Source organism: Chamaea fasciata, unplaced genomic scaffold (assembly GCF_029207755.1).
Source record: "Chamaea fasciata isolate MVZ Bird 193981 ecotype frontalis unplaced genomic scaffold, bChaFas1.0.hap1 SCAF_8, whole genome shotgun sequence".
In the NCBI taxonomy this organism is placed as follows: Eukaryota; Metazoa; Chordata; class Aves; order Passeriformes; family Sylviidae; genus Chamaea; species Chamaea fasciata.
In genome coordinates, this window is record NW_027094093.1 from 22,991,285 (window position 1) to 23,005,733 (window position 14,449).

At 41.2% G+C, this 14,449-nt stretch overlaps 1 protein-coding gene across 2 annotated transcripts in view; it reads left to right on the top strand.

Moving 5' to 3' along the window:
• The first annotated feature begins 425 nt into the window (after positions 1–425).
• The window catches only part of LY75 (lymphocyte antigen 75), a 45,357-nt gene continuing 31,333 nt past the window's right edge, over positions 426–14,449 (top strand). The window contains exons 1-12 of one of the 2 annotated variants that reach the window (XM_066190080.1): positions 426–619; positions 3,747–4,121; positions 4,995–5,168; positions 5,422–5,586; positions 6,163–6,273; positions 7,965–8,105; positions 9,676–9,864; positions 10,531–10,688; positions 11,525–11,635; positions 12,851–12,939; positions 13,285–13,457; positions 13,636–13,832. In XM_066190080.1, the coding sequence (XP_066046177.1) occupies positions 505–619; positions 3,747–4,121; positions 4,995–5,168; positions 5,422–5,586; positions 6,163–6,273; positions 7,965–8,105; positions 9,676–9,864; positions 10,531–10,688; positions 11,525–11,635; positions 12,851–12,939; positions 13,285–13,457; positions 13,636–13,832 (1,998 nt within the window). In that variant the 5' untranslated portion in view covers positions 426–504. Of the gene's footprint in view, positions 620–1,473; positions 1,558–3,746; positions 4,122–4,994; positions 5,169–5,421; positions 5,587–6,162; positions 6,274–7,964; positions 8,106–9,675; positions 9,865–10,530; positions 10,689–11,524; positions 11,636–12,850; positions 12,940–13,284; positions 13,458–13,635; positions 13,833–14,449 lie in introns of those variants that run through there. The other variant, XM_066190081.1, reaches the window with a different exon arrangement.

Genomic DNA, 14,449 nt, shown 5'->3' on the forward strand with positions numbered 1-14,449 from the left:
AGCCTGATGGGAACGCAGGGTTCACACCTGCTTCTTGTTTCATTTAAAAAGAGACACACCATCCCACCGCATATTTAATTTTAGTTTCAATAGCTTGCTTTTGTATCAGGCTCACCAGTGGGGAATTTCTGCTTCCCATTCTCTGTGTGGAGACTTTAAAGCTTTGCTCTTCCTGGAAATGAATTATTTCTAGTAACACAGATTTGATTTTGCTACATCTATAGACTCCTCTCTTTCTGAACCCGATTTCTGATTTTTCAAATAGCTCCTGCCTTGGCAGCCATGTGTTGCTCTGCAGTTTCCAGCAGGAGAGAACATTTGTTAACTTGCAGGTGTTTGTTTTTGTTCACTGCATTTCCACTCAATTCCCAGCCTGGCATACCCTCAAATCCTGTGTCTCCAGGTGTACATATTTCTACATGACGGGCACACTGGAAGCATATAAAACAGACTGCATATTGCATTTCCCATCTTTATGTAAATTTAGTATTTCTTCCCTGAACAATGGCTCTTCCAAGTCTAATAAAAATAGATTTTTCTTTTTTAAATAAGCTTTTTTCTTGTGACTTTGCAAATCTTTTGTTATACAGCTGGAGCTTGAGCTATTCAGCCTGTCCAGGTAAGCATTTAATCAGACCGCATGTAGCTATGAACTTGATTTCATTTCAGATAGTTTCTATCAATTTTCTCTTCTTTCTCTTTTCCTCCTTAAGGCCAGCTAGTTCTCGCCGTGTAAGTGATTTAACTTTTGGTTTCTGTAACTTCCTGTAGCCACCCGCGAAATTTTCTCAGAAACATTTACTTCAACTCCGCAGTGCCATCCCCTCCTCCCCACCCCGGCAAGGACGGGTCACACAATTGAATTTTAGCGGCTCCCGCCGCGGGGATGGCACATGGCCCCGCGGCCAGAGCGGATCGAGGATCGCAGTCATGGGTACTATTTGTACCATTTAAACTATTTTACTTCAGTGCGTTTGTTAATTTTAATTTATTCTAGTCACCTTTTTCCTTTTCTTCACTTCCAGCAGTTTCGCCTTCCCCTTTTTCCCCGACTGAGCTTCTGAGTTTTTTTGTGGATTTTTTTTTTTGTTGTTGGCTTTTTTTTTAAGTTTTAACTTTAATGACCACGCGACAATTCGATCTGCTTTTCCAGCTTTTCTTCGCGTTTTCCACCTTTTTAAAAACTTTTTAATTTTTTTTTTCTCCCGTTTACTTTTTCTCCTTTTTCTTTTCCTCCCCGCCTTTTCCCTTCACCTTCGCTCTCACGTTTTCGCTCGCGACTTCACTTCCCCCGCTGCGCTCCCGCCGGGCCGGCCCCGCCTGGCCCCAACCTCGGGGGCCGCTTTCCTCCTGGCAACAAGTGACGCGCGCGGGGTGGCCAATGGGCGGCGCCGGCGGCGCGGCGGGCGCGGCGCTCGGGCACGGCCAGCCCGGCAGCGCGGCTGCTCCGCGCAGCCTGCGCGCCGCGGGGGACGATGGCGGGCGCCGGGCGCTGCCTGCGCGCCTGCGGCCTCGCCTGGCTGCTGCTGTGCTGCGCGGCCCGCCGCGACCCCGCAGGTAAGCCGGGCGCCCGCCGGGCGAAGGGAGAGGAGGGGCGCGGGTGCGCTGCGGGCGCGGAGGGTCCTCGAGCGCCCCGACGGGCGCCTGGGCAGGCCAGGGGGCGGTGTGACGGGCCTTCCGCCCCGGCCGCTCCTTCGGGCGCTGCGCTCCGTGGTAAAGTCCAACTGCGTGGAAACAACTTGGGAAACTTAGAAGGAGAAGCGAAGAAGGCAGGAAAAAGCCCCGGATCTCCCTCCCGGACCTTGCGCTTGGCCCGGGGCGTTGCCAGCGCCGCCGCTGCCCCGCCGGCCGCGACTGCCGCTTTCCCGGTGCCTGCGGTGCCCGGGCCGGGCCGCGGCCTTGGGCCTGACAGCTCGGGGACGGGAATCACCCGAGCCCGGGCAGCTCCCGGCAGCGCGCCCCGCCGGCACTGTTCCCGCAGCGTTATCAGGCGAGGAGGCTCGCCTTAGCTGACGGGAAGCAGGTGGAAAAGTTTCACGTTAAGGAGATTCTTGTAAGCCAATGCCGCTGGCCTAGTCAGAGCTTCTGGGAAACAAGTTGAGCTCTTCGCTAAGTTGCGCCTCACGTGTTTTTTTTTTACATACCGTGTTAGTAACAGGCTCAGGTTAGTAGCTGAAGATGTCACTAAAACGTCATGGCCAGAACGGTCGGCTGGAGTAATTATTAATAAATTGCTCCACAGAGATACATGGTGAGACAACATCAGCTGTTTTGCTAGGGAAATTCTAAAAAGTGTTTTCCACTTGGTATCAGCATGAGGGTTGTGGAGGCAGAAGTGAAAGGAGACTTGAGAAGAGGCTAAAAACTTGTTACAAGAAATAAAACAGAGGAAGAAAGTCATGAGGGAAGAATAGAAAGCAAAAGCAGATACAGTGCTGAAAAAGTGCACGGTTAAAGGATACCACAAAAGCAGGTTCGGTTGTTAAAATGTCTTAGTAGGATGAAAGGGACAGTTGGTTGAAGTGTGCTACTTAAAAAAAAAAATCACTGAAGTACGTGGGTGACTTACGGATTCTTCTTCAAGGTGTGATCAGCTAGATACTATTTAAATACTGTGTGGTACTTACCCAGTGGAAAATTCATGGGTATACTGGGAAGTAGTGGTAAAATTCATTGCATAACATCACTGAATAGTTTCCTTCGTGTTCAGCCAAACCTACGAGTAAGTCATAACAGAAAAACGCAGTAGGAATGTGATTGACAGTGCATTACTGTTAAATACAAAATACTACTCAGCAGATTCCTTATTTAAGCAGCAGAATAATAGCCTTGTGGGTCTGGGACAGCCGAGGTCCATTACAGCCTGATTAAAGTGAAAGTTCTGTGCTGTGGAGCCATCTTTGTTGTGACATCGAAATAGTTTTAGGGCATTTTAAGGTTCGCTTAAACCTACTGCTGCTTGTCAGAAGTGTTCTTAAGCTGACAGAGCTGTTAGCTTATATTGGTATGGTGATCTGTATATTTTTTAGGTTGTATACTATGCTTTATCAGCTTTAATTTTTCTGTTTAATCACAAACTGCGCCAGAACTGAAAATGAAACTCATCACAACTGAAAATGAAGCTAGGGTCCCTATATAATTTTTAAAAATGTACGCCTAATTCATTGTATGCTGTCTTTGGTGGGGATACACATTCTAAAACTTTCTCCTCAAAGCAGTGCCAGTTAACTTAGTAATAGTGCAGTTGTATTCACAAACTGGTTCAAATGCAAAACTCTCATGCTGTGTATCATATCTGATACACAATTTTAAAAAAATGCTTGGTAAGTGAAGATTATTTTTAATTATGTTTTATGGTGTCTGTTGTGTGTGTTACTGTGTTTGCAGATAGGCATGAAGAGGAGATTCTTTACTCAATAAAGTTGCAAATTTTTCAGGGGCTGATGCAGTCAGTATATGTTAAATATAGAGAAAGAATTCTTATCACTAGAATTAGACTTAGAAGTCTCATTTTGTCTCTCCTCGTTTTATAAAGACTTGGAAAGAGCTCTTTTCCTCCAGAAGTTAAGACTCACTAAAGAGCAGGAAAATGCACTGAATGTGGCTTCTACGAAAGAGGCGCTTTTAACGGACGAACAGTTGTGGTACTTTTCTGAAAGCATTTCTCAGAATGTGATTACCCTTTTAAAAATGAGCTTCCTGTGAGTATGATACTGAATCATAGTTGTATGTTTGTTCTTGCACAGGCAATGATGCTTTTACCATTCGCCATGACAAACAGAGCAAGTGCATACAAGTTAAAAATTCACTGATAGTCATAGATGACTGCAGGAACTCAAGTGAAGCGTTATGGAAATGGGTATCCCAGAATCGCCTCTTTCACTTGGGGTCCAAGCAGTGCCTGGGACTTGATATATTCACCAAATCGGTGTCTCGCCTGAAAATGGTTGATTGTAACTCAGAATTAATGCTGTGGTGGCGATGTGCTGATGCTTCCATTGTTGGTGCATCTCAGTACAAAGTGACTATCAAGAATAACTATGTGACTGCAAGCATAAATGCAACAGACCAGTGGAAAAGCAACAATTCCTCCAGTGATATATGTCGGTATCCCTACCATGGTAAGTAGGTTTGCACTTTGGAGATTTTTTTTTATTTGTTAAGGGCTTTTTGAGTAGGTCTGTGCCAATAAGTTCTTAAAATTAGGTATGTGAAAGGATTGATCAGTAAAGCAATAGAATGTTGTGTTGTAGAGAGAAGCTTTAAAGGTTTTTAAGAAAAAATAATGGCACAACTGCAGAAGTTGTGTTACTGAGTGGCTTTCGTAGCAGGTTTAAATCTCCCCTGCCCCATATTTCAGTGCAGGCCTATTTAATTATGAAACACCAACCACCTTCTATCAGAACTGACCTCCTCACCGTGATGGGAATTTTCCTGTCAGCAGGGTTTGAGGATGTTTTCTTTGCTGGTAGGCTATACAGTCAAATTCAGAGCCTGCTGCCAGCTCACAGCCTGCTGGACTGTGAGCTTTGGTGTGGTAGGTTGTTCATTTGCCATGGAAGCCAGGCTTGTCTGAAATCTCATGCTTGCTGGAAGAAGTAGTGAAAATGTGCTTTACCTTTTCCCTCTTCTGTATGTGTTGATTGCTAAGGGTCCTTGTTCTGTAGGACTCCACAAAGCACCTGGATTTCAATAGGACGATGAATTATCCGTAACTTACCAGGATGGGGGAGACAAGTTTCTGCTGTTTCTCAGAAGAAAAAGTACAGAAAAATATTTCTCAATGTATTTTTTTTTCAGTCCTGGCATTGCTGTATAGTATCTGTAACAAGAAGATAATAGTCTTTTAAGACCACGAGTATGGTTTGCATGCATTTAGGTTAACTGTGTCTGTACAAGCAGTAACACTGATTTGCTGTACTTTCCGTGTCTAAGTAAGGGAAGACAATAAAATGTCTTTATTTTACTACTTCTTTTTTTTTTTTCCCCTGCAGAAGTTTATACCAAAGATGGCAACTCTTATGGTAAACCCTGTGAGTTTCCCTTTCTGTATAACAAGGTGTGGCATCATGACTGCATTCAGGATGAAACGCACACGGGTGGGAAATGGTGTGCCACTTCTGAAGATTATTCTCGTGATGGAAAATGGGGAATCTGCTTACAGCCAGGCATGTTGGGTTTCTAAGTAGACATCCTAAAAGCATTCTGTCACTTCTCAGATGTACAGCTCCACCTTCGTGTGGCTGTTAAAATGTGTAAAAGCTTTTCTGTTGCAGCGTTGACTTACACTGCAGGTATTTGTGAAAACCAGTATAAAAATCAGTAGACCCTCAGTATTATATTCAAAACATTTTCTTTTGAAACTTTCATAATGTTTCTGTATAGTTGTAGTTACAAATACTTTCTGCTTCCTTTATACAGAGGATGGTTGTGAAGATGTCTGGGAACATGATCCAGGGGCTGAAAATTGCTACCAGTTTAATACACAGTCTGCTCTTTCTTGGAAGGAAGCTTTTATTTCATGTCAAAGGCAAGGAGGAGATTTACTTAGCATCCAAAATGCATCTGAATTAAGTTACATACAAGGTAGGTGTAATTATTCACATATAAATATTGGGAAATCTTTATAAGGTGGAGGCAGCACTTTAATTTCTGTCCTAAATCTCTAAGTTAAAAGTTGATTGTACGTTAAATATTTTTGGCTGTCATTTGTGTAGCAAAACTAAGGTGCTAATCTTACTTTAGGGAGTAATTTAAATGTATCTGTATGATTTCGTTATGGCAGTTAGATGTCGTTCATGTTGTTAATGAGGAATGTCCCCAAAATCTTAAATACAGGCCAGAGTGGCAGGTGGTATTTTAGCAGAATGTTACTCTCTTATTATGATATTGTCTTCCCTGATGTTCAGTCTTGACCTGCAGAAATTATCCAAGTGCCTTTGGTACTATAAAACCAAAGGAGAAACATCTGAAGACGTTGGAAGGGAAGGCTTGTGTGGATTAATTCCTCCTCAGTTCAAGAAAGTTTGCATGTCCAATGATAGTAGCAATCTTTCTTTCCTGAAATGCATGCCATTTCAGAATTCATTTTTAATTTAAAGAAGACCAATAAGGGTGAGCATTTTATACTAATTGTTTTCTTAAAAAAAACAATATCTCTAGGTAAGGATGACATTGCTGAGATCTTCTGGATTGGCTTAAATCAACTGGATGTTTCTGGCGGTTGGCAGTGGTCAGATCACAAACCTTTGAATTTTCTCAACTGGCATCCAGGTACTAATATTTCTGGTGATATGAACAATATTCTCAATAGTAACTAGTATTACTTTTTTTTCCATCTCATTCCATTTTCAGAAGCATCTTTTCTTCCTGGCCAGCGAATCTTTCTCTTCTCATTTTATATTTATGGCTGATTAGGTTAATTAATCTCTAAAAGGTAAAACTTAAATAGTATTCTTGAAGTCCACTTTAGTAAAGTATCCACAGCTTTCCCAGCTGCTAAATTTCTCCTTCCACTGACAGAATGACACTGATTTCCCTTAAATATTCTGATTGTTTGTGTTCAGGCAAGGACTGATGTTAATTAGAAGCTTAACTTGGGTTTTTAAACTTCAAGGTTGCCAAAATTTGTTTCAAGGTGAAGATGAAAGACATGTAAAACCTTTGAAAAAGGTTTTGTAGATACCTTTTTTTTTTTTTATTACTCCAAAGGTGCTAGTAAGATTAGTGAGAGTATTTGGAATTTTCAGGATGAATATGTTATGCTCTCACAAATATTTGGTGAATCTATATGTGTAGGGGAATCCCAGAGTAATAGGCATCAGGAATACTGAAGCTAATGTTGTTCTGTAATTCAAGCTGAATTTGATCTTTTTAAAGTGGAATTCTCTTTTTTCCTTTAGTTTCTAGAATAGTGCTGCAACTGGAATTCTGTGAGAAGTTGAGAAGTGGTTTCTGTTACTTATTTGATAGCTTTGCTAAGAAATTTCTGTGGGATTTTCCAAATGTGCTCCATCTTTTGGAAAAGTTAAGAATTTTTCTACTTGTACTATTGACTGCACCTTCTTCTGGAACTGTGGCCACTCTGTAGGCCTGTAATGCAGAGCTAGAGGCCAGACTGTCATGAGATACAGTGGCATAATTTAGTCTGCAGTCATGGCAGATATATTCATGTCTTACTCCTCTTGTGAAAGTGCTTACTGGTGCCTTACAGGAATTTTGATACCTGCAAGTTGAACCCATTACTTCTCCTTTCACTTTACCCCTCTGAAAGGATCCTGGCCCTGTCCCACTGTTCTCTTTTGTGGAGAACTGAGATTTACGCTGAGCCTTTTTTTCTGTGAGCCTGTGCAAATCCAGTACAGGGGGAGCTGAGGTACTCTGTGTAGGTCACAGCTTGGGTTTGCATTGAGGCCCAAAGAAAAAGAAAGTCAAAAAATTCCAATAGAAAGGGGCTCCAAGGGAAACTGAAGACTGCAAAAAACAGTTTTTCTTTGCTGTTTCAAATCTGGGGCCTTGTCTAAGGTTTCTGTTAAGGTAAAGATTATGGTTAGCATTGAGAGAAATTGCAGAACTCTGTTTAGAGTGAGAGTGGAATGGGACTGCCAAAGGAAACTGAGGGCTGAAAAAAATGGCTCTCCCCTGAGATATTTCTGGTCTGGGAAAGTGCTCAGCCAAGGGTTTCTTGTATTGTAAATAAAACATTCCTCCTGGTTCTATGATTAAACATTGGAAAAGAAGTCAAGATTCTTTGATTCTGAAACTTTCTCTTAGAAAAAACATTCTGTGGGACCTGTGCTAGGACAGCTGCCCTCAGTTGATGCAAATTATGTTCTTCAAATACAAGGTGCCGTACTATCCAAAGTGTGTTATTCTTCTATTGTATTGTATTGTAAAAAGAAGCAGTCACTGCCTTACTGTTTGATAACTTGTGCTGTTATGTTCTTGTTTGTTCCTGTCTATAGATATGCAGAGTTTATCCCCACTGGATGGGATGAGTTGTGTGGTGATGAATGCTGCTTCAGGTCAGTGGCAGAGTTACCACTGTGGGACACAGCTTCCATATGCTTGCAAGAAGTCAGTCAATAAAGTTTCAAGCATTCCAGGTAGGACAGTTTGCATTTTTGAGTTTTGTATGTTAATACGAGTATAATGTTCACTTATGGAGTCTTTCTTTTCTCTCCCAAGCCTTTTCAGGCATCTCTGCCAAAACATTTTCACAACAGCTTTGGGTTTTTTAGCAGAGCAGAAGCAGACTCTGTTTCTTCAGTGTCAAGATGATGCATCACAAACAGTTTTCATTTTTTGCAGCTTTCTCATTCACACATAAAGCATTTTGCAGCAGTCCTGCCCTTTTCATCACATTTTCCTCCATGGCTTGTGCGTTCTTTCATGTATTACTGGAAGTCTGGAACTGGCAGTTGCATCCCAAACCTTTCCATCTTTGATTTAAGCCTATTTCTCTCACTCTTGGTCTGTATTGACATAAAATGGGACTTACCTGGGTCTTGGATCAACCTCTGTTGAATTCAAATACAAGTAGTCAAATCACTTTACTGTCCTCTGAACCTAGGCCAAGCACAGAAAACAGAGTGCAGGAGTTGGTGGTTTGCTCAGTGTGTAAATCTTTACTGGACCCATAACAGCTTTTACAAGCTAATAATTCCTTTATCCTGACCTGCACACACACACAGAGGCATTCAATGTTTACAGTGTCCAGCTGTGCCATATAAATGCTTCCATGCTCTTGGCCATTTATCTGCACCTGAATGTCCAACCCTTCCCATGTCCATGACCTCATCTTCTATGTGTGCTTTGGCCTTACCAAGTTCCCAGGGCTCCAGTTTGCAGCGCTCTCCTGCAAAAACTTACTAGAAGGAAATTGTGCTTGAATGACAGGGAGGACTAGAGGATAAGGGGTGTGGGGGTGTGTCTGGCTGAGGCATGCTCTCTCCAGCTCCCCCTGGAGAGGTGTGTGCATTTGAAGAAGAAATAGTAATCAGTTTAAATTTAACTGAACTGGTTCAAATTTTGCAGTGATGCTCTGAAAGCTAGTTAACAATTCTTGTCTGTTCTGTGACTCCTCAGTAGGGTATTGTAGAGTTATAACCACTCTTTATATAGTGTTTTATTAATTAAAAAACAAAATTCCTGTAGTTGGAGTATTTTTTAGAGTGTATTTTGTACCAGAAAGGTTATTAATATATACCTTTTTAGCATCCATTAAAGCTAGTTGGAATTCTTTAATATCTTGAGAAGAATAATATATTTAAAACGAAGCTTTTGTCGAGTTGTGTGCTTCTTTCCTGCACACAACTTCTTGATTTGTCTTCAGTTGCTTTTGAAATCTTGCTTACAATTATTTTTGAACCTTTCACTTACACTAAGACCAGCTTAATGTAATGCATCCCTGCTTTTTACTTTCACTCCCACTAATTTCTTTCTCCTTCTACCTACTTCATGGCCCCAAAATATTATGAGTTCTCCTAATGCTGCGTTGAACTCTATTTGTTTGACTAAGCTGTGACCCTTTCTTACATGAGCCCTGAAGAGATGTGAGCACATTCTGATTGCTACCTTTTGGCTGTTTTCAAGGTGCTGCAGACTTTAAAGCCAGCCCCTTGCACTAGGCAATGTAAAACAAAAGTCTCTAATTCCATTTCTCTTCAATATTAGAGTTTTGGAGACACTTGGATACTCGCTGTGATCCGGACTGGCTCCCCCATGATGGCTTTTGCTACATGCTGATAAACAACCTGGCACCTTGGAGTATAGCAGATGAGTTATGCAAGGCAAATAAGAGTAACCTCATCAGCATTCACTCATTAGCAGATGTTGAACTGGTTGCTACAAAGCTTCATAATGGTGAGTTGGGGTAATTGTAAAGGTCAAGCACCAAGTGCTGCACACCGTAAGTTACAAACTGCTTTCCACGTTCTAGCATATGGTTGTCATAACCTCTAGATTTAAAGTGTGGGTGTTAATGCTGAGCTTGTACTGTTGAATGTTGTTGTGCAGATCCAGTCCCCCTGTGTTAGGACTTGTTCTAGTTCATTCTATTAATTTATTTATTTACTGGGCTAACCTACTTCCAGCTTTTTAATAATTTATGCTTAATTTACTCGTTCAAAGAGAATAGTAGATAGTTGGGTCAATATTTTGACTGCTAAGTCACTGGTAGTGTTTGATGTTGTGTCGTTGCCTACACACAAAATTTGGTTGAGGGTTTTTTTGCTTGTGTGTTCGTTATTTCTGTTTGTTTGTGGTTGGGTTTTTTCCTGCTTGTTCCTTCTCTGTGGAACTTACTCAAAGTCAAGAATATAAGTTAGAAACAAGATAACAAACATATGTTGTGGTTGTGTCAAATACCTTTTCTCACGGTAAGAAAAATAATATGACTGTAGTGTGGCATGGTATTTTTCACTGCTGCACAATATGATAAAAAAACTAATTTTGCTGATAACACCTTGATTCCCTATTAGTTTGAATATTATATTGAAATGACAATATTGTCCTAATTTTAAATTACAGATGCTGAAGAGGAAATATGGATGGGTCTCAAGAATGATGATGTGCCAACCTTGTTCAAATGGTCAGATCACTCGCCTGTGGTTTTTACCTACTGGGATCAGAATGAACCAAAAGTTCCCTTTAACAGCACTCCTAATTGTGTGTCGTATTCAGGCAAGGTAGGAATACAGCATTGGGTTTGGTTGTTGGTTTGTATGTTTTCAGTAGATGCAATATTGGTGTGTGTCAAAGTCAAGGAGGGGGATAAAGCAGATAGCTGATCTTATTTGTGGAATAATCTTTAAAATACAGTTTTTCAAGCAAATTTCTTATTTAGCTAGGACTCTATAGCCATGTACTGCAAAGAATGGAAGAAATGATTCTTAGCTCTGAGACTGCCACATTGTTGGCCAGACAGTTGGCCTTGTCACTCTGTATTTTAGGTTACTGTATTCTTGCATGTCTCTGGCAGAAAGGTGGGAAGGAAGGGAAATCTGGGTTCAGTCATCTCCGAGACCAATTTGGGTCATCCAGTCTGAGGATGGAATGTTCTAAAAAGGGTGTTGGTGAAGGAAAGAGGTCACTAAGAGTGGGAAGCAGGCTGTATCCCATCCTGCAGATTCTTTAGAAAAGTGGAGCATTTGCCTGCTTTGTCATCAGCCTGGCACTGGAGCTTGCGCTCAGCTCATCTAAGCTGTCTCTGAGCTACTTCCTCATTAAGCTGAGCACACCTCCTGCACCCATTCTCTTCCTGATCTAAGAGACTTGGCACCTAATAGAAGACCCTGGTCTTCTATTTCCTTCTTGGATGTGATCCAGAATCCTCCCATCTCCATGTGTGTCAGGTTTCTCTCTCCCTTCCAAACATGTACCTGTGCATAGAATCCAGGACGTCCCACCCAGTATCTATACTAGAGGCATTTTGGCTTTCTTACTAATGATAACAGCCCCTGCAAACATAGAAATTGAAAGATTTTAGAGTTTAAAATACTTTTTTTTCCTTTCATTCTCACAGCTGGGACAGTGGAGGGTCAAATCCTGTGAAGAAAAATTGAAATATGTTTGCAAGAAAAAAGGAGAGATTTTGAATGAAACAAAATCAGATGAAAGTTGTTCATTGGAAGAGGTAATAGCCTCTATTTCTCTCATTGTCATTTGGCTCAGAAACCTGCTTGAAATCACTTTCTTCTTCTACTTCCATTTCTTTCTTGTCCGTTCAGTAACGTCTGTGAAACATTTTATCTGAAAAGGATATTTATATTACATAGACAAAATTTCACATTCTCCTAAGCGGGCTTGGGATGTATGATCAGTCTGTTTATTGACGAAAGTATTATAAGCTTGGACCCAGGAGAGTTTGTGTTTTATGTATTTATTTAAAAGAAGTTGATTTAATAAGAAATGTTACTGATAACACCATTTCTTTCTGTTGTTTTTGCTCAAATTACGTTTTAAAATTGAGGATAAGCACTTTGCAGTGTAAAAATATGCAGAGATTGTTAACTGGGATTAGGTTTGTTACACTTCACTGGGTCTCATTTTTGTTCTATGACTTGAATAATGGTGGGGGCTTTTTTGTTTTTTGTTTTTACAGTATGACATCGTATGGCTTAAATAAAGCTTTTGTCTTTTGAACTAGCCTGGGGTGGTATTGCTAGCTACTTCCGAGTTATTTGGTTCCGTTTTGTGTGGCATATTGCTTGCAACAGGGAAGATGTTTACCCCTTACCTTTCTTTCTACATGACCTTTTTAGTCTGTCTTTTCAGAGACTTCCAGCATGTAGAGTTACAGCTTTCTGTGCTGTTCAGACACCAGTGGCATTGCTGGGCTAGGAAAGAGTTAACACATGAATGTTTCTTGAAATTTTCAGTGTAAATATGGGGAAAAATGTTTGAATAATAGAGAAGTTTTTTGAGTTCACACATTTTCAGAGTCAAGTATTTTTCTCAGAAGTAAAGAAACACTGGTGTATGCCTTCCTAGTATTCTTGTGTTTGAATCCTGGTGTTGGTGGAACAGCATGAAAACTCCTATTGTTTTGAACAGGACTGGGCTATTGCCCTTGTGTTTCTCTCTGTAGATGCACATAGTGGTCAGAAGACACTGCCCAGGCGAGCTAGAACAGTGGTGTGTTTGATTCCTGTGGCTGCATTATTTTTTACTACTGTGAATCTGAGAGTTGATGATAGTGGACCTTGTGTGTGACGCAGTGCATTTCTTTCTTGTATATGCTGTGCCAGCTTGTGGGCACCAGCCAGTGTTGGCAATGATTTATTTTCCCCTGTAGGTAATGCCTAAATTAGGTTGTTTTGTATAAATGTGGTTTTTGTTCGCTAACCAGGGATGGGAGAGACATGGAAACTACTGTTACAGGATTGATAAAATGGAAGTTTCATTTGGGGCCCAGTGTAATCTTACAGTGATGAACAGGTAAAGCACATTTTTAATTTATGGGTGGGTTTAACATCACAATCCTGGAGATAAAATCAGAGATTAAAACTGCTGTATGATAACTAATGGTTTATAAAAAAAGTAGAAAGAGAATTGCTTTGGCCAAGAACTTGAAAGCCATGTTTTCCATGGTGTGGCAATGGTAAACCTACAATGTGAAACCTTCTTGGAAGTGTGAAATTCCCAGCCTGCTCACCCCATGTTGAATATGGCACTGCCTGGATGACTTCTTGAACTAACTCATGTAATATCCCTGGTTTTTAAATTGTCTCAGTAGTTTGGTATCTTTCAGACATTGACTCGGATTAATCTGTGAATTTTCAGATTTGAACAAGAATTTATTAACAGTCTAATTAGAAAACACACCAAAGTTGAAGAAAAGTACTTCTGGACCGGTTTGCAGGATATTAGCCAGTCAGGAATATATTCCTGGGGTACAGTGAATGGGGAAGCACCTGAAGCTGTGACATACACTAACTGGAATTCCATGCAACCAGGTAAATGTGGAAACTAAGAACCACATAAAAATACTGCCTTTTTACATTGAGCAAGCACTGGAGTACCATGCTATAGAGCTCCAAGCATGCAATAAAGTAGTAATTCACAATTATGTCAGGGATTTTTTTGAAAACCAGCCAATGGTTTTAAATGTGGTTTTGCTGGCTTTAATTTTAGAGTTTTCAGGAGGATGTGTGGCCATGACCAGTGGAAATTCTCTTGGAAAGTGGGAAAGTAAAGACTGTAAAACCACTAAAGCATTTTCTGTCTGCAAAAAATATATTGGGAAGCCCAAGGAGCCAGAAGTGCTCCCAAAGCCAACTGATCCCTGTCCCCTTGGGTGGCACAATGGATCCGGCCTTGCCTGCTACAAGGTAAAATGTTACTCCTGTTTGATGTTAATTGCTCATTACGGTCTTGTCGTGATCAGCCATTTTGTGGGCATAGGTGTTCTGGAGGGCATTTTAAAGGTGCTCCTCACCAGGAGAAGGGATTGACTGCCTGCAAATAACTGTCCTGCATCATCCTCTGCCATTCCTGGAAGGTGCATTGTGCCTCTTTCTGTGGGCAGCTGGGTGGGGCAGCAGTGGCCCTGTGCTGCTGTCTCAGCAGCCTGCTGCTGTTGGAAGGTGCTGTGGCTGTGTCCTCCCTGCTGCCCTCGGGCATGCACAGACACCTGGATAGGGAAGGAAAGTGATTTGGATCACCTTCCCTTGCCCTTTTCCTTTCTGTACTCTAAGAGTATAGATAGGAGAGGTAGGTTTTTCTCTGTTTCGAATGTGGATATATAAAAACATTCAGCCTCAGTTGTATTTTACAATTGTATGTGTTTTGAAGTGAATAGTGGAAGCAAGCAGCTGGGCTGTTTAGCTGGAATGGCTTAAACAAATTTGTATTTAGTAATGCAGTTTTTTCCCCTCCCATTAAAAATTAAGTTAAAATTGAGGCTGTTCATTGGATTATTTATTCATTACTTTTGGACTCAGTGTCT